Here is a 19,232-nt window from a genome sequence, read left to right as displayed (position 1 = left end):
TGCATCTCTGATCAGTCTTCTCCTTGTATGAGCTGAAAGTTTAGAGGGACGGCCAGGTCTTGGTAGATTTGCAGTGGTCTGATACTCCTTCCATTTCAATATTATCGCTTGCACAGTGCTCCTTGGGATGTTTAAAGCTTGGGAAATCTTTTTGTATCCAAATCCGGCTTTAAACTTCTTCACAACAGTATCTCGGACCTGCCTGGTGTGTTCCTTGTTCTTCATGATGCTCTCTGCGCTTTTAACGGACCTCTGAGACTATCACAGTGCAGGTGCATTTATACGGAGACTTGATTGCACACAGGTGGATTGTATTTATCATCATTAGTCATTTAGGTCAACATTGGATCATTCAGAGATCCTCACTGAACTTCTGGAGAGAATTTGCTGCACTGAAAGTAAAGGGGCTGAATAATTTTGCACACCCAATTTTTCAGTTTTTGATTTGTTAAAAAAGTTTGAAATATCCAATAAATGTCATTCCACTTCATGATTGTGTCCCACTTGTTGTTGATTCTTCACAAAAAAATAAAGTTTTATATCTTTATATTTGAAGCCTGAAATGTGGCAAAAGGTCGCAAAGTTCAAGTGGGCCGAATACTTTCGCAAGGCACTGTAGTTTAGACGAAGCACGCATGACTGCGCCAACTGTGTAACGACGTTCGTCTGTAGGAGGAGAAGCGGACCAAAAAGCAGCGTGGTGGTTATTCATGTTCTTTAATGGAAAACTGAACGATACATGAAATAACTCAAATCTACAAAACAACAAACGGAACGTGAAAACCTATACAGCCTATCCTGTGACAACAAACACAGTGACAGGAACAATCACCCACAAACACACAGTGAAACCCAGGCTACTTAAATATGGTTCCCAATCAGAGACAATGACGAACACCTGCCTCTGATTGAGAACCATATCAGGCCGAACATAGAACTAGACAAACTAGACATGAAACATAGAATGCCCACTCAGATCACACCCTGACCAACCACAACATAGAAATATACAAAGTAAACTATGGTCAGGGTGTGACAGTACCCCCCCCCCCCAAGGTGCGGACTCCGGCCGCAAAACCTGAACCTATAGGGGAGGGTCTGGGTGGGCATCTGTCCGCGGAGGCGGCTCTGGCGCTGGACCCCACTCCATAATAGTCTTTGTCCACCTCCTTAGCGTCCCTAGATAGGTGACCCTCCTAAGAGACAGCTCGGGACAGAGGGACAGCTGCTCGGGACAGAGGGACAGCTGCTCGGGACAGAGGGACAGCTGCTCGGGACAGAGGGACAGCTGCTCGGGACAGAGGGACAGCTGCTCGGGACAGAGGGACAGCTGCTCGGGACAGAGGGACAGCTGCTCGGGACAGAGGGACAGCTGCTCCGGGCGGAGGGGCTCTAGCGGCCCCTGGCTGACTGGCGGCACTGGCGGCCCCTGGCTGACTGGCGGCCCCTGGCTGACTGGCGGCACTGGCGGCCCCTGGTTGACTGGCGGCGCTGGCGGCCCCTGGCTGACTGGCGGCGCTGGCGGCCCCTGGCAGACGGGCGGCGCTGGCGGCTCCTGGCAGACGGGCGGCGCTGGCGGCTCCTGGCAGACGGGCGGCGCTGGGCAGACGGGCGGCGCTGGCGGCGCTGGGCAGACGGGCGGCGCTGGCGGCGCTGGGCAGAAGGGCGGCGCTTGGCAGACGGGCGGCGCTGGCGGCGCTGGGCAGACGGGCGGCGCTGGCGGCGCTGGGCAGACGGGCGGCGCTGGGCAGACGGGCGGCGCTGGCGGCGCTGGGCAGACGGGCGGCGCTGGCGGCGCTGGGCAGACGGGCGGCGCTGGCGGCGTTGGGCAGACGGGAAGCTCCGATGGACGGGCGGCGCTGGCGGCGCTGGGCAGACGGGCGGCGCTGGCGGCGCTGGGCAGACGGGCGGCGCTGGCGGCGCTGGGCAGACGGGCGGCGCTGGCGGCGTTGGGCAGACGGGAAGCTCCGATGGCGCCGGACAGGCGGGAGGCTCCGGCAGAGGCGCCGGACAGGCGGGAGGCTCCGGCAGAGGCGCCGGACAGGCGGGAGGCTCCGGCAGAGGCGCCGGACAGGCGGGAGGCTCCGGCAGAGGCGCCGGACAGGCGGGAGGCTCCGGCAGAGGCGCCGGACAGGCGGGAGGCTCCGGCAGAGGCGCCGGACAGGCGGGAGGCTCCGGCAGAGGCGCCGGACAGGCGGGAGGCTCCGGCAGAGGCGCCGGACAGGCGGGAGGCTCCGGCAGAGGCGCCGGACAGGCGGGAGGCTCCGGCAGAGGCGCCGGACAGGCGGGAGACTCCGGCAGAGGCGCCGGACAGGCGGGAGACTCCGGCAGAGGCGCCGGACAGGCGGGAGACTCCGGCAGCGCTGGAGAGGAGGAAGGCTCTGGTAGCGCCGGAGAGGCGGGAGACTCCGGCAGCGCTGGAGAGGAGGAAGGCTCTGGACGGATGGGCCGGAGAGACAGCCTGGTACGGGGAGCTGCCACCGGAGGGCTGGGGTGTGGAGGTGGTGACGGATAGACCGGGCCGTGCAGGCGCACTGGAGCTCTTGAGCACCGAGCCTGCCCAACCTTACCCGGTTGAATGGTCCCGGTCGCCCTGCCAGTGCGGCGAGGTGGAATAGCCCGCACTGGGCTATGCAGGCGAACCGGGGACACCGTGCGCAAGGCTGGTGCCATGTAAGCCGGCCCAAGGAGACGCACTGGAGACCAGATGCGTAGAGCCGGCTTCATGGCACTTGGCTCGATGCCCACTCTAGCCCGGCCGATACGCGGAGCTGGAATGTACCGCACCGGGCTGTGCACCCGCACTGGGGACACCGTGCGCTCCACAGCATAACACGGTGCCTGCCCGGTCTCTCTAGCCCCCCGGTAACCACAGGAAGTTGCCTCAGGTCTCCTACCTGGCGTAGCCATACTCCCTGTTAGCCCCCCCCCCAAGAAATTTTTGGGGCTGACTCCCGGGCTTCCATCCACGACGCCGCGCTGCCTCCTCATACCAGCGCCTCTCCGCTTTCGCCGCCTCCAGTTCTTCTTTGGGACGGCGATATTCTCCTGGCTGAGCCCAAGGTCCTTTACCGTCTAATTCGTCCTCCCATGTCCATACCTCCTCGCGCTGCTCCTGCTGCTGCTTTTTCCTTTGCCCATTACCACACCGCTTGGTCCTGTTGTGGTGGGTGATTCTGTAACGATTCTCTTCTTGTGAAGTAGAGGCGGACCAAAGCGCAGCGTGGTGGTTATTCATGTTCTTTAATGGAAAACTGAACGATACATGAAATAACTCAAATCTACAAAACAACAAACGGAACGTGAAAACCTATACAGCCTATCCTGTGACAACAAACACAGTGACAGGAACAATCACCCACAAACACACAGTGAAACCCAGGCTACCTAAATATGGTTCCCAATCAGAGACAATGACGAACACCTGCCTCTGATTGAGAACCATATCAGGCCGAACATAGAACTAGACAAACTAGACATGAAACATAGAATGCCCACTCAGATCACACCCTGACCAACCACAACATAGAAATATACAAAGTAAACTATGGTCAGGGTGTGACAAACTGATCTTGTTGCACAAAGGAACGAGGTAGAGAGATGAGATGAGAGATGCTAGCAAACAGCACCTTAAAGCACAAGATCTGGGGCGTACGAGAGGACATTTAGATGTGGTTAGATTACCAAGTATTAAAGTATTAAAATGTATTAAAATGCCACTGCAGTTACTTGGAAAATGTGTTCAGCATACGTTTAGTGGAAACGTTTTAGATACAGAATATGATGCAACAGTGGTAGACATTAGAAAATCAGATGACATGTATGTGTTTAGAATACAATATGACAAAACTAGTAATATGACCTGGTTTCCCTTATTGTCAGGAATATCAAGAAAACCGTACACAGCTAATCCTTGTTTGTGCAAAGGATCTGGTGTTGGGGGAAAAAATTGAACACATGTTTATTAGCAGCTAGGATGGAAGTGTGTGCTGGTGGCTGGGTAATGTAATTAGTTCTAAAGGAGACACATTTGTAATAGACTATGAAGAAGAGGAAGATGAAGAAGTGAGTAGTTCTGTATCAGAATATCCACTTCTATTCGATTATTATGAAAATTAGGTTAGACTTCTTTCATAGAATTGTGTTGTTCTAATATATAACTATGTTGCAATACAACGTAGCTGCTTAAGGACTGGCAGGAAAGTGGTATGAGACAGGGGGCCAACAAGGTAACTCCTTGTTAAACTTGAACTTGAAACTTGAAATTATACTTGATTACTATTTCAATAACTTTGATCAATTAATCCTGGACATAATTCAGTCACCTCTAGTCGAGAAACGTATTTTCCTATAACATTCATTGTCAAATTCATCAACCAGCATGATCTAATACCTGCCAAAAGCTCGTACTGTCAGCGGCAGCGATCACTGCCTTCTCGCGCAAGCAAAGGGCATGTTGAGGTATATGTGTTAATTGCGAGGGTTGCATTATGTCATTTTTTTTCGCGGGCTGTTGAAGAGGCAGTCTTTTGTGTTTTATATTACTGTTATATGAGATATTAAGATGATTACATAATGCATGTATACTAGAGTTGAGGTTAGCGCATCTGACTAGCGATTATTTGTATCAGTACCTGCTATGTTTTTTTTCTCTCTCCCAAAACCAACACAGGCCTAATATATATATATATTCTAAAATGGTTCATCATTATATATATATATATATATATATATATATATATATATATAATGATGAACCATTTTAGAATATATATATATATTAGGCCTGTGTTGGTTTTGGGAGAGAGAAAAAAAACATAGCAGGTACTGATACAAATAATCGCTAATATATATAAGTATAGGTAATGATTAACCATTTTAGAAAATCATGGGACATATAGTCTTTTGTTGCATGCTATTTTATGTAAATCAGGGTTAGGTTTAGGGTTAGAAAAATGGTGACCATTACAGCTATAGGTGCATAGTGTTACAAGTCAGGGTTAGGGTTTAGGGTTAGGGTTAAAATAGGTTATACCTAAAAATAGGTTATACCTACTAGGGTTAGGGTTTTTAAGGCAAAAAAAACAGTATAGGTTTATAGCTCTCTTGCGCCTCCATGTGGCCTTCTGTGGGTACTACATAACTCATTCGTGACACTGATAGGTTCATAATCTGGAAGTAGCAACTGCGTGATCTACCAATCAATGAGCTAGACCTATCCATTTTGTTTGCAATTCAGTGAACCTGCGCAGTATTCGTTCAATTTGATGCGTATGAACAAACATATTTCGACGCATATCAAATTACCCAGCAGCCATTTAGAAGCAACAAATAGTTTAAAAAAATATATACAAAAAAGGTTATTTCTTAATTTAAAAATGTAGTCTGGCTGTTTAAATCGACCACATCTTGAAAAAGAGGACAGGGACATGCATTTTGTTCAGGTTTACACCTATTTCTGGAAAAAAAAGATGGTTAACCATGTCATCGTAAACGCTGTGGGACACAAAAACGTGTAGCCAGGCGAACAGTGAGCTTGTGCACAAGGTAGCCGTAACCTTGATAATAATAATCATCATCATCACATGAGGTAAGACTTCGAGTTCAATGTGGGCAGGTCTCAGTGCCAGCGATAGCGAAGCAGGCTTAATGACTTAGAACAATGGGCTGGAATGCAGGCTTTGTGACGTAGAACAATTGGCTGGGAATACAGGCTTTGTGACGTAGGACAATGGGCTGGGAATACAGGCTTTGTGACGTAGAACAATGGTCTGGGAATAGAGCGTTAGGAAGGCGAGTTGGTGACACGGTGCTCAGTAAAACTCATTAAAATTGCTTCACGGTGACCTGGTAAAATTATGTTTGCAGTTTGGCTAGACACCAAATGTCTCTGAATTCACACAGAGCATGCAGTTAAAGCTATAACCACTTTTGGAACAAACTAGTGCTCTCATCATATCCTGATGTCGACAGCAGATGGGAGTTGTATTAATAACATGGATAACTTAGCTAACATACATTTAGAGACTTGTTTAAGTTGTATTTAGTTGCTAGTTAGCTAGCGTTAGCAACATTTTATGATGGTTAATGTGACTGCGCTAGCTAACCAGCTCAGCCAGCAACCTATGGAACAAAATACTCCCAACAGGCTCTGAATTTCCGGAACCACAGTAGCAAGTACCGCTGGTGCACTGTTTAATTACTTAACCATATACAAATGTTCCTCACTGGCTTTCATGCTTTTTACATGTGAGCTTCTTCTTCTTTGCTGTTTATAGCGGGCTACAACCCAAAAAGGTGTATTGCCGCCACAAACTGGAAAGTTGAAACCCCCCAAGAAATAAATCCATACGTAATCGTGAAACTAACTTAATCCTCCCTAATAAAAATAGTACATTTCCAAAACAAACAAAACTCCCACTTCTTCCTTCTTTTAATTCTCCATATCTCCCTTCTCAGGCGCTAGGACCTAGCTAGCCTAAATGATCACAAGAACGGTGAGCAAAAATCCCAGAACCACACGGGGGGACCTAGTGAATGACCTGCAGAGAGCTGGGACCAAAGTAACAAAGCCTACCATCAGTAACACACTACGCCGCCAGGGACTCAAATCCTGCAGTGCCAGACGTGTCCCCCTGCTTAAGCCAGTACATGTCCAGGCCCATCTGAAGTTTGCTAGAGAGCATTTGGATGATCCAGAAGAAGATTGGGAGAATGTCATATGGTCAGATGAAACCAAAATATAACTTTTTGGTAAAAACTCAACTCGTCGTGTTTGGAGGACAAAGAATGCTGAGTTGCATCCAAAGAACATCATACCTACTGTGAAGCATGGGGGTGGAAACATCATGCTTTGGGGCTGTTTTTATGCAAAAACACCAGGATGACTGATCCGTGTAAAGGAAAGAATGAATGGGGCCATGTATCGTGAAATTTTGAGTGAAAACCTCCTTCCATCAGCAAGGGCATTGAAGATGAAACGTGGCTGGGTCTTTCAGCATGACAATGATCCCAAACACACTGCCCGGGCAACAAAGGAGTGGCTTTGTAAGAAGCATTTCAAGGTCCTGGAGTGGCCTAGCCAGTCTCCAGATCCCAACCCCATAGAAAATCTTTGGAGGGAGTTGAAAGTCCGTGTTGCCCAGCAACAGCCCCAAAACATCACTGCTGTAGAGGAGATCTGCATGGAGGAATGGGACAAAATATCAGCAACAGTGTGTGAAAACCTTGTGAAGACTTACAGAAAACGTTTGACCTCTGTCATTGCCAACAAAGGGTATATAACAAAGTATTGAGAAACTTTTGTTATTGACCAAATACTTATTTTCCACCATAATTTGCAAATAAATTCATAAAAAATCCTACAATGTGATTTTCTGGATTTTCTTTTCTCATTTTGTCTGTCATAGTTGAAGTGTACCTATGATGAAAATTACAGGCCTCTCTCATCTTTTTAAGTGGGAGAACTTGCACAATTGGTAGCTGACCAAATATTTTTTTGCCCCATTGTATAATCATCATGCAGGCCAATGCTCAATAGTGCCACAAGGCAGGATATATACTGAGTGTACAAAATATTGCGTTACACTCTGTTTTGCCCTCAGAACAGCCTCAATTCGTCAGGGCATGGACTCTACAAAGTGTCAAAAGCATTTCACAGGGATGCTGGCCCATGTTGACTCCAATGCTTTCCACAGTTGTGTCAAGTTGGCTGGATGTTCTTTGGGTGGGAAATTGGGAAGTGTGAAAAACCCAGCAGCGTTTCAGTTCTTGACACACTTAAACCGGTGCACCTGGCACCTACTACCATACCCCGTTCAAATGCACTTAAAATTTTGTCTTGCTCATTTACCCTCTGAATGGCGCACATACACAATCCAAGTTTCAATTGTCTCAAGGCTTAAAAATCCTTCTTTAACCTGTCTCCTCCCCTTCATCTATACTGATTGAAGTGGATTTAACAGGTGATATCAATAAGGGATCATAGCTTTCACCTGGATTCACCTGGTCAGTCTGTCCATGTTCTGTACACCCAGCGTATAATAGAATTGTTGGTACATTTGTGGACAAAATGTTTACTCAGCCAAGTGGTTAACTGACATACAGTGGTACACTGATACACTGCCGATTTTGCAGGTTTTCCTACTTACAAAGCATGTAGAGGTCTGTAATTTGTATCATAGGTACACTTCAACTGTGGGAGACGGAATCTAAAAAATCCAGAAAATCACATTGTATGATTTTTAAGCATTTTATTGCATGACATAAGTATTTGATCACCTACCCAACCAGTAAGAATTCCGGCTCTCACATACCTGTTAGTTTTTCTTTAAGAAGCCCTCCTGTTCTCCACTCATTACCTGTATTAACTGCACCTGTTTGAACTTGTTACCTGTATAAAAGACACCTGTCCACACACTCAATCAAACAGACTCCAATCTCTCCACAATAGCCAAGACCAGAGAGCTGTGTAAGGACATCAGGGATAAAATTGTAGACCTGCAAAAGGCTGGAGTGGGCTACAGGACAATGGGCAAGCAGCTTGGTGAGAAGGCAACAACTGTTGGCGCAATTATTAGAAAATGGAAGAAGTTCAAGATGACAGTCAATCACCCTCGGTCTGGGGCTCCATGCAAGATCAGGACGACTGCACCGTATTGAGGGGAGGATGGATGGGGCCATTGATTGCGAGATCTTGGCCAACAACCTCCTTCCCTCAGTAAGAGCATTGAAGATGGGTCGTGGCTGGGTCTTCCAGCATGACAACGACCCGAAACACACAGCCAGGGCAACTAAGGAGTGGCTCTGTAAAAAGCATCTCAAGGTCCTGGAGTGGCCTAGCCAGTCTCCAGACCTGAACCCAATAGAAAATCTTTGTAGGTCCGTATTGCCCAGCGACAGCCCTGAAACCTGAAGGATCTGGGGAACGTCTGTATGGAGGAGTGGGCCAAAATCTCTGCTGCAGTGTGTGCAAATCTGGTCAAGAACTACAGGAAACTTATGATCTCTATAATTGCAAACAAAGGTTTCTGTACCAAATATTAAGTTCTGCTTTTCTGATGTATCAAATACTTATGTCATGCAATAAAATGCAAATTAATTACTTAAAAATCATACAATGTGATTTTCTGGATTTTTGTTTTAGATTACGTCTCTCACAGTTGAAGTGTACCTATGATAAAAATTACAGACCTCTACATGCTTTGTAAGTAGGAAAACCTGCAAAATCTGCAGTGTATCAAATACTTGTTCTCCCCACTGTATGCTAAAGCACCCACCATCACTGTGATACATCCATTACACAACCTTCAGTATGGATGGATGAAATAAGAAATGAGGAGAAACAAATGGGGGAGGGGTGATAAACAGTTGGCACAGGCTGCATGATGATGCTGTCTATGACAGAAGAGGGGGGCGGGAGCAGATGACAGGTCCCTCCAGCACGTGGTCTAAGGTACAGTCAGTGCACCTCTCGCTTACTCCCTCCCTCTCTCGCTCTCGCTCTCTTTTTCTCGATCCATCTGTAGCCTCCCTCCATCCTCTTCAAATGCATCACAGCCTCCTGCCGAGCCCCCGGCCAATGAAACGCCCCGAGCCATGGTCATGTGACATTACCTCCAACCACTCTCCGAGGAGCACCGGCAAAAAGAGTGGGGTGTCTCTTTTCCCCCTCTCCTCCCTCCTTTGTCTCCCTCCCTCTCTCTGAGTCAGACAGCAGAGCTGTGAGTCTGAAGCAAAGGCTCCATGGAGAGGAGATATCGTCTCTACCAGACACACATTGCCTGAGAGAGAAGAAAAAAGAAGGATTCCCTTCTTTCTCTCCCTCGTTGAGGAACAGAGGATGAATGGAGAAGCGATGGACATGTCCCTGGAGTCATCATCCCAGGTGGTGGAGAAAAGCACCGTCGTGGGGATTTCAGCGGCACCAGAGCCGGCATTCACGACGGCAGCAGCCGGTAACGGCTCCCTGCCTCCCCCGCCCACCATGGCCCCGGCCATCCCACCCTACGTCAAGCTTGGCCTCACTGTGGCCTACACCGTCTTCTACTCTCTCCTCTTTGCCTTCATCTATGCCCAGCTGTGGCTGGTGCTCCGATACCGACACAAGCGCTTCAGCTACCAGACGGCCTTCCTCTTCCTGTGTCTGCTGTGGGCCGCGCTGCGCGCCCTCCTCTTCTCCTTCTACTTCCGCGACTGCGTCACGGCCAACACGCTGGGGCCCTTCGCCTTCTGGCTGCTCTACTGCTTCCCCGTCTGCCTGCAGTTCTTCACGCTGAGCCTCATGAACCTCTACTGCGCCCAGGTGAGGATGCGCTCCCAGGGGCCACATTTAGGGAATGGGGGGTCTCAGGATGCCACAAGAGCCATATTTGGGCCATTGTGAGGGTCCATTGGGATCCAAAATGTGGATTACGGTTGGATGCTATATGTTGTAAATACCAATCTGTCCTTTTTTTCAGCCTCAGTGTCTAGGAAGTAGTTCAGAGTATTAATATAATTATACATTGAGGTGTGAGTGTTGTGTATACAGAATAGCTGTGGACTGTTATTTCCGATATTGTTGAAATGGTGGCATCCCCAATAGCTGGGATATACAATCCTATGGGGAACGCTCCCCTTAGAAGAGGTAAGTGGTGGGATGGTCGCGAAGGCAATGGGAAGGAGGGGGCGGCTCAAGAAAGACAGGAGTGTAAAGGTATGAAGCCCCCGCAAAGGAAGATTAGCAACATTTTCCTTATTTAGTAGCTTAGCACAGCCACCTCATTGTGCAATGTGCACACAGCATTTGGCAATTATATAGTCATACAGCTAGTTATTTACAATATATCATAGCGGGTGTTGTGGTAAGGTGTGGGCATGCTGCTTTTAGATACACTGGTCACAAATTCCTTTAAAAAAAAAGGTAGGGGCGTGGATGAGAGAACCAGTCAGTGTCTGGTGTAACCCTTTGCACAGAGTTGATCAGGCTGTTGATTGTGGCCTGTGGATTATGTCCCACTCCTCTTCAATGGCTGTGCGAAGATGCTGGATATTGGTGGGAACTGGAAACGCTGTTGTACACGTCGATCCAAAGCATCCTGAACATGCTCAGTGGGTGGCATGTCTGTTGAGTATGCAGGCCATGGAAGAACTGGGACATTTTCAGCTTCCAGGAATTGTGCATGGATCATTGCGACATGGGGCTATCTGAGCATTATCATGCTGAAACAGGAGGTGATGGCAGCGGATGAATGGTACAACAATGGGCCTCAGGATCTCGTCACGTTATCTCTGTGCATTCAAATTGCCATCGATAAAATTTGATTGTGTTCATTGTTTTTGCCTGCCCATATAATAACCCCACTGCCACCATGGGGCACTCTGTTCACAACGTTGACAACAGCAAACCGCTCGCCCACAAGACGCTCGCCCACAGTTGAAACCAGGATTCATCCGTGAAGAGCACACTTACCCAGTGTGCCAGTGGCCATCGAAGGTGAGCGCTTTCCCACTGGAGTCGGTTACGACTTCGAACTGCAGTCAGGTCAAGACCCCAGTGTTGACGATGAGCACGCAGATGAGCTTCCCTGAGACGGTTTCTGACAGTTTGTGCAGAAATTCTTCGGTTATGCAAACCCACAGTTTCATCAGCTGTCCGGGTGGCTCTTTTGAGACCATCCCGCAGCTGAAGAAGCCAGATGTGGAGGTCCTGGGCTGGCGTGATTACATGTGGTCTGCAGTTGTGAGGCAGTTTGGACGTATGGCCAAATTCTCGAAAACGACATTGGAGGTGGCTTATGGTAGAGAAATTATCATTGAATTCTCTGGCTACAGCTCTGGTGGACATTACTGCAGTCAGCATGCCAATTGCACACTCTCAACTTGAGACATCTATGGCATTGTGGTGTTTGACAAAACTGCACATTTTAGAGCTACCTTTTTATTGCCCCCCAGCACAAGGTGCACCTGTGTAATGATGATGCTGTTTAATCAGCTTCTTGATATGCCACACCTGTCAGGTGGATGGATTATCTTGGCAAAGGAGAAATTCTCACTAACATGAAAGTAAACGAATTTGTGCACAAAATCTAAAACAAATATGCATTATGTGCTAAACATTTCTGGGATATTTTATTTCAGCTGATGAAACATGGGACCAACACTTTACATGTTCAGTGTAGATGATTAATCATTATCAGAAGCACGTAATTAAATTGTAATAGACTTAAATAGAGGATAAATAATTTCATATAGATTCTTCACATCAGCAGTTATCACAAAGTGCTTTCCATTTACTTGGCTTAAACCCCAAAGAGCAAGCAAAGCAGAAGCGAAAGCACAGGGCACAAAACACTCCCTAGGAGGAAGGAAACCTAAAAAGGAACCCGGCTCAGAGGGGTGGCCCACAATAGAGACTTACACAGCCCTGTCAGCCCAGTCTGCAGACACCAGCAATCACACACTTGCTTGACATTCTCATACCCACTGTTCTGTATAGCTAGTTAGAGACACAATGCTACATCTATTCGCAGCATTTGTTTCCCTTCACACATGACTATTAAATATAATACAGTAGGGCCTCGTTTGTCTGCTGTTGACATCACGTCATGGGTTTCTTTTGGTGCTATTTACAGTAACTGATAAGAGCTCAGTCTACAGGGGTCCAATTTATTTGGATTTCTTTGAAATATATCTGATCTGGAGACAGAATCAGTTCATTACCTGGTTCTTCAGCTGAGAGGCCACATTGTTGATTGTTTGTTGTTTTCTTGGGAGCAAATTCTTAAAAGAACATTGGGAAAATATCCAAAGTATAACTTGTTTTCTGATGTCACCCAAAACAGGTTTACTTCAAGGCAAAGTCCAAGTATACCCCAGAGCTCCTTAAATACAAGTAAGTAGGCTGAGTTTTCCCCTCTCTTCCTGTCCACATACAGGACCCTCACATAGCTCAAAATGTATGGGCCCTAGTGACAGCCTTTATAAATTTCATGTGGTATGTATTGCAGGGTTTTAGACCCCCCTCCCCCTTCCATATCTTTCCTTTTGCAGACTCCCTCTCTACCTGGTCTTCTTGGCGGTCAGTCTTCTCTTCCTGGTGGTCAACCTGGCCTGTGCCCTGCTGGTTAAGATGACCGCCACCGATGTCAAGACCATTGTCCTGGTCAGAGTCACCATCAACGATACGCTCTTCGTGCTCTGCGCCGTCTCACTGTCCATCTGCCTTTACAAGGTGGCTAAGATGTCCCTGGCCAGCATATACCTCGAGTCCAAGGTAGGACCTTCAGAACTTGTAGATACAGGGCTGTATCAAGCATCTCAGAGTAGCATTGCTGATCCAGGATCAGGTCTTGCCTGTCCATGCGATCGTAAATCGGCACTCCTTCTGAGACACTTGATACATACAGCTACACACTTAAGATTGTCTGGGTCTGCTCCATGGTTTTCGGAAAGTAGGACAGGACGTATAAGATTTAAGGTCAACTTAAAAAGCAGTTAAATTCAATTTAATTGAACGTCTTTATTTATTTTGGAGGTGGGAAATTGTGAACCCTCGGAAATACTAATGCTGATTGGTAGTTCATGACCTCCCTCAACATTGGTTGCAGGGAACGTCGGTGTGTCAGGTGACTTTGATTGGCGTCCTGGTGGTTCTGCTGTATGCATCACGGGCCTGCTACAACCTGGTGGTGCTTGCTCTGACCGACATCGAGACCATCAACTCTTTCGACTACGACTGGTACAACGTGTCCGACCAGGTAAGGATGACACGCTATCCCAGACACAGAATGAGGGAGAAGAGAGCGACAGAGAAAAAAGAATGTGACAGACACACCGAGACAGGCAGATACAAACACAGTATATGTGGGACAAGTCAAATACATTTCGCCAGACACACTCAAACACAGCCTAACACCAACAAGCCACAAATGAAGACCCTCTGGAGGGATAAACACAAATGCACTCTCTCTGTGCAGGCTGACTTGAGGTCCACTCTGGGAGACGCTGGTTACATCGTGTTCGGGGTGATCCTTTTTGTCTGGGAACTGCTGCCAACCTCCCTGGTGGTCTTCTTCTTCAGGGTCCGCAGGCTGCCACAGGACAGGGTGAGTGTGTGTCCAGAATTCAGATGACAAGGAAAGAGAAGCTTGGAAATGTCTGATTTGTAAAACTCTTTAATTTAACCAGCTAGTTAGTTGTATAAACGGTAAATACCGAATAATTGCTTTGCACTTTTTATTTTAACCTTTATTTAGCTAGGCAAGTCAGTTAAGAACATTCTTATTTACAATTTCTTTTCACCTTTATTTAATAAGGTAGGCTAGTTGAGAACAAGTTCTCATTTGCAACTGCGACCTGGCCAAGATAAAGCAAAGCAGTGTCACACAGACAACAACACAGAGTTACACATGGAGTAAACAATAAACAAGCCAATAACACAAACAAGTCAATGACACAGTAGAGAAAAGAAAGTCTATATACAGTGTGTGCAAAAGGCATGAGGTAGGCAATAAATAGGCCATAGGAGCGAATAATTACAATTTAGCAGATTAACACGAGTGATAAATGAGCAGATGATGATGTGCAAGTAGAGATACTGATGTAAAAGAGCAGAAAAGTAAATAAAATAAAAACAGTATGGGGATGAGGTAGGTAGATTGGGTGGGCTATTTACAGATGGACTATGTACAGCTGCAGTGATCGGTTAGCTGCTCAGATAGTTGATGTTTAAAGTTGGTGAGGGAAATAAGAGTCTCCAACTTCAGCGATTTTTGCAATTCATTCCAGTCACTGGCAGCAGAGAACTGGAAGGAAAGGCGGCCAAATGAGGTGTTGGCTTTGGGGAGGATCAGTGAGATATACCTGCTGGAACGTGTGCTACGGGTGGGTGTTGTTATCGTGACCAGTGAACTGAGATTATGCTAGGTAAAGCTCCGCCTTGATTTATAGATGACCTGGAGCCAGTGGGTCTGGCAACGAATATGTAGCGAGGGCCAGCCGACTAGAGCATACAGGTCGCAGTGGTGGGTGGTATAAGGTGATTTGGTAACAAAACGGATGGCACTGTGATAGACTGCATCCAGTTTGCGGAGTAGAGTGTTGGAAGCTATTTTGTAGATGACATTGCCGAAGTCGAGGATCGGTAGGATAGTCAGTTTTACTAGGGTAAGTTTGGCGGCGTGAGTGAAGGAGGCTTTGTTGCGAAATAGAACGCCAATTCTAGATTTGATTTTGGATTGGAGATGTTTAATATGAGTCTGGAAGGAGAGTTTACAGTCTGGCCAGACACCTAGGTATTTATAGTAGTCCACATATTCTAGGTTCGGAACCGTCCAGGGTGGTGATGCTAGTTGGGCGGGCGGGTGCGGGCAGCGAATGGTTGAAAGCATGCATTTGGTTTTACTAGCGTTTAAGAGCAGTTGGAGGCCACGGAAGGAGTGTTGTATGGCATTGAAGCTCGTGTGGAGGTTAGTGAGCACAATGTCCAAGGAAGGGCCAGAAGTATTCAGAATGGTGTCGTCTGCGTAGAGGTGGATCAGGGAATCGCCCGCAGCAAGAGCGACATCATTGATATATACAGAGAAAAGAGTCGGCCTGAGAATTGAACCCTGTGGTACCCCCATAGAGACTGCCAGAGGTCCGGACAACATGCCCTCCGATTTGACACACTGAACTGTCTGCAAAGTAGTTGGTGAACCAGGCGAGGCAGTCGTCAGAAAAACCAAGGCTATTGAGTCTGCCGATAAGAATACGGTGATTGGCAGAGTCGAAAGCCTTGGTTAGGTCGATGAAGACGGCTGCAGTCTTTTATCGATGGCGGTTATGATATCGTTTGGTACCTTGAGCGTGGCTGAGGTGCACCCGTGACCAGCTCGGAAGTGGGATTCGAAATGGTCAGTGATCTGTTTATTAATTTGGCTTTTGAAGACTTTAGATAGGCAGGGCAGGATGGATATAGGTCTGTAACAGTTTGGGTCTAGGGTGTCACCCCCTTTGAAGCGGGGGATGACTGCGGCAGCTTTCCAATCTTTAGGGATCTCGGACGATACAAAAGAGAGGTTGAAAAGGCTGGTAATAGGGGTTGCAACAATGGCGGCGGATAGTTTTAGAAAGAGAGGGTCCAGATTGTCTAGCCCAGCTGATTTGTACTGGTCCAGGTTTTGCAGCTCTTTCAGAACATCTGCTGTCTGGATATGGGTGAAGGAGAAGCTGGGGAGGCTTCGGCGAGAAGCTGCGGGGGGGAGCTGTTGGCCGGGGTTGGAGTAGCCAGGAAGAAGGCATGGCCAGCCGTTGAGAAATGCTTATTGAAATTTTCGATAATCACGGATTTATCAGTGGTGACCATGTTACCTAGCCTCAGTGCAGTGGGCTGCTGGGAGGAGGTGCTTTTGTTCTCCATGGACTTTACAGTGTCCCAAAACTTTTTGGAGTTAGAGCTACAGGATGCGAATTTCTGCTTGAAAAAGCTAGCCTTTGCTTTCCTGACTGACTGCGTGTGTTGGTTCATGACTTCCCTGAACAGTTGCATATCGTGGGGACTATTCGATGCTATTGCAGTCCGCCACAGGATGCTTTTGTGCTGGTCAAGGGCAGTCAGGTCTGGAGTGAACCAAGGACTATATCTGTTCTTAGTTCTGCATTTTTTGAACGGGGCATGCTTATCTAATATGGTGAGGATATTACTTTTAAAGAATGACCAGGCATCCTCGACCGACGGGATGAGGTCAATATCCTTCCAGGATACAATGGCGGCCTACCGGGGAACAGCGGGTTAACTGCCTTGTTCAGGGGCAGAACGGCAAGATTTTTTTTTAACCTTGTCAGCTCAGGGATTCAATCCAGCAACCTTTGGGTTACTGGCCCAATGCTCTAACCACTAGGATACCTGCCGCCCCAAACCAGGGACCTTCTACACATCGGTTTCACTGGGATTTATTGACGCTAATGTCACTATGTAAGCCAATACCATTTGATGCCAGGTAGTTACTAGTTGTGTTAAATTCTGAGGGGAGTACCAGCTTAAACTGGACTCTTAAATAAAGCGTTCCCGATTTCTTTAGCTTATTCAGTATGCTCTGTCTTTGCAGAGTGGATCAGGGATCCCAAACCACGTGCTCTCGTCCAGAGGTTACTTCTTTGACAACCCCCGTCGGTACGATAGCGACGATGACCTGGCGTGGAGCATCCCTCCTCAGAACAACTCCACAAGGTACAGTACAGTTAAGACAGGGATAGGTTACTTTTCAGTATGTTATAGATTTAAAAGACATATTGAAATAACTACATTGAAACTACATTGAACAAAAATATAAACACCACAGGTAAAGTGTTGGTCCCATGTTTCATGAGCTGAACTAAAATATCCCAGAAATGTTCCATACTTATTTCAAATGTTGTGCACAAATGTGTTTACATGCCTGTTAGTGAGCATTTCCCCATTGCCAAGATAATCCATCCAACTGACAGGTGTGGCATGTCAAGAATATGACTAAACAGCATGATCATTACATAGGTGGACCTTTTGCTGGGGACAATAAAATGCCACTCTAAAATGTGGCGTTTACTCACAACACAATGCCAGATGTCTCAAGTTGAGGGAGCATGCAATTGGCATGCTGACTGCAGGAACATCCACCAGAGCTGTTGCCAGAGAATGAATGTTCATTTCTCTACCATAAGCCACCCCCAATGTAATTTTAGAAAATTTGTCAGTATGTCCAACAGGCCTCACAACCGTATGGCGTTGTGTGGGTGAGCGGTTTGCTGATGTCAACATTGTAAACAGTGCCCCATGATGGCAGTGGGGTTATGGTATGGGCAGGCATAAGCTACGGATAACGAACACAATTGCATTTTATAGATGGAAATTTGAATGCACAACAAAAACAGATCCTGAGGTCCATTGTGAGGCCCATTTTTTTTTAAAGTTATCAGTGACCAACAGATGCATATCTGTATTCTCAGTCATATGATGTCGTTAGATTAGGGCCTAATGAATTTATTTAAATTGACTGATTTCCTCATATGAACTGTAACTCAGTAAAATCAATGAAATTGTTTGGTTTTTATTTTTAAACTAAAGTATTTGTTTATATTTTGGTTTCTATAGCCTAATTACAGACTGCTACGACTGGGGCAGCCACAACAGCAGTTTCACTGGCCAAACAGGGACGGACGAACAACGGTTGGCACCGGTGATGGGAGAGCTTCGTCCATACTGAGACATGAGTCCAGGGTCGGGGTCAATTCCATTTCAATTCATTCAAATCAGGAAGCAAAAATTCAAATTCTCCTAATTGAAAAGCAAAATAATGGAATTGACCACAACTCTGAACCAGTCCACACTGCACTGTACAGCACTGCAATGCACTTTGACACTTCTCGACAGCATCTGTATTTTGTCCATCAGCCAACGTACTGCATTAGTCACTTAGTGATAATGTAGACCAGTGGTTCCAAAACTATTTCACTTGGGGCCCCGTTCCATCATTGGGGAACCTCCTGTTAGCTGACATGGGCTCGTTGATCTGGACATTTCTGACAAGTTATAAATAGCTCTCGAAGTTATGCAATTAATGACAAGAGGAAAATGGATGATACACTACCCAAAATTGTGCCTTGTGCATTCTACTATTACAAATTTCAAGAGTAAGTTGTAAGCCTGACTGAGTTCCTCAACAAACAAAAAAACTCTGCGTCCCCCCCCGATTGACCGCCCCACAGTTTGGGAACCACTGATAGACATTTTAGAAAGTAATCTAGAAAACCTGTGAAATAAACCCATACTATAAGCTAGCACTAAGTCATGCACAAACATATACATCAAGGTAGTTGACCTTAGACAATATCAATATCCTAAAGCCTGTATATAACAATGATACAAATACAGAAACAGAATCATGTCATATCTAGATCTGCAGTAAATATGACTATGAACATACATTAATTTATTGGTGATGGAATGGTGAAAAGAATTGGATTCTATATTTCTAACAGGAAGTTGTTTTTTTTAATGTAATTTGTAATGAAGAAAGTTTCACTGATCAGACGCTCTATTTTGTGTCCGCTTTTCTGTCTGTATCGTGGTCGGTATTGACACAAACATGAATAAAAGGACATTTGTGTTGACAGCTTACTTACAGTTCTTGATTTAGTCACTAGCTGAAACAGAATTGACCGCAACATTGTCTACAATTTCATTTGAGGTCAGAACAAGTCCAAATAACACAACAGAACCCTTTTCAGGGTTT

At 46.6% G+C, this 19,232-nt stretch overlaps 1 protein-coding gene across 3 annotated transcripts; it reads left to right on the top strand.

The window, feature by feature from the left end:
* The first annotated feature begins 5,266 nt into the window (after positions 1 to 5,266).
* On the top strand, positions 5,267 to 19,117 carry gpr137bb (G protein-coupled receptor 137Bb). 3 transcript variants are annotated; one of them, XM_090204875.1, is made up of 7 exons: positions 5,267 to 5,590; positions 12,825 to 12,874; positions 13,033 to 13,255; positions 13,590 to 13,739; positions 13,959 to 14,087; positions 17,070 to 17,191; positions 18,092 to 19,117. In XM_090204875.1, the coding sequence occupies exons 3-7, from the start codon at positions 13,112 to 13,114 to the stop codon at positions 18,201 to 18,203; spliced, it is 657 nt and encodes a 218-aa protein (XP_090061001.1). In that variant the 5' UTR covers positions 5,267 to 5,590; positions 12,825 to 12,874; positions 13,033 to 13,111; the 3' UTR covers positions 18,204 to 19,117. The 3 variants fall into 3 exon arrangements, 2 of the variants coding, with proteins under 2 accessions (XP_090061001.1, XP_021423871.3); XR_016487759.1 differs by lacking the exon at positions 5,267 to 5,590 and adding an exon at positions 8,246 to 10,303 and having other exon boundaries at positions 12,990 to 13,255; XM_021568196.3 differs by lacking the exon at positions 5,267 to 5,590 and adding an exon at positions 8,246 to 10,303.
* The last annotated feature ends 115 nt before the right edge of the window (positions 19,118 to 19,232 follow it).

This window comes from Oncorhynchus mykiss, chromosome 17, assembly GCF_057628025.1.
Source record: "Oncorhynchus mykiss isolate SJ-2025 chromosome 17, ASM5762802v1, whole genome shotgun sequence".
Taxonomy (NCBI): domain Eukaryota; kingdom Metazoa; phylum Chordata; class Actinopteri; order Salmoniformes; family Salmonidae; genus Oncorhynchus; species Oncorhynchus mykiss.
This window is presented reverse-complemented; position numbering and strand designations above follow the sequence as displayed.

Excerpts from the sequence above, each read along its gene's own strand:
- gpr137bb (XM_021568196.3), top strand. The coding sequence starts at position 9,842 with ATGAATGGAGAAGCGATGGACATGTCCCTGGAGTCATCATCCCAGGTG. Across the intron at positions 13,256-13,589 it reads GCATATACCTCGAGTCCAAG|GGAACGTCGGTGTGTCAGGT; the intron begins GTAGGACCTTCA and ends CATTGGTTGCAG. Across the intron at positions 13,740-13,958 it reads GGTACAACGTGTCCGACCAG|GCTGACTTGAGGTCCACTCT; the intron begins GTAAGGATGACA and ends CTCTCTGTGCAG.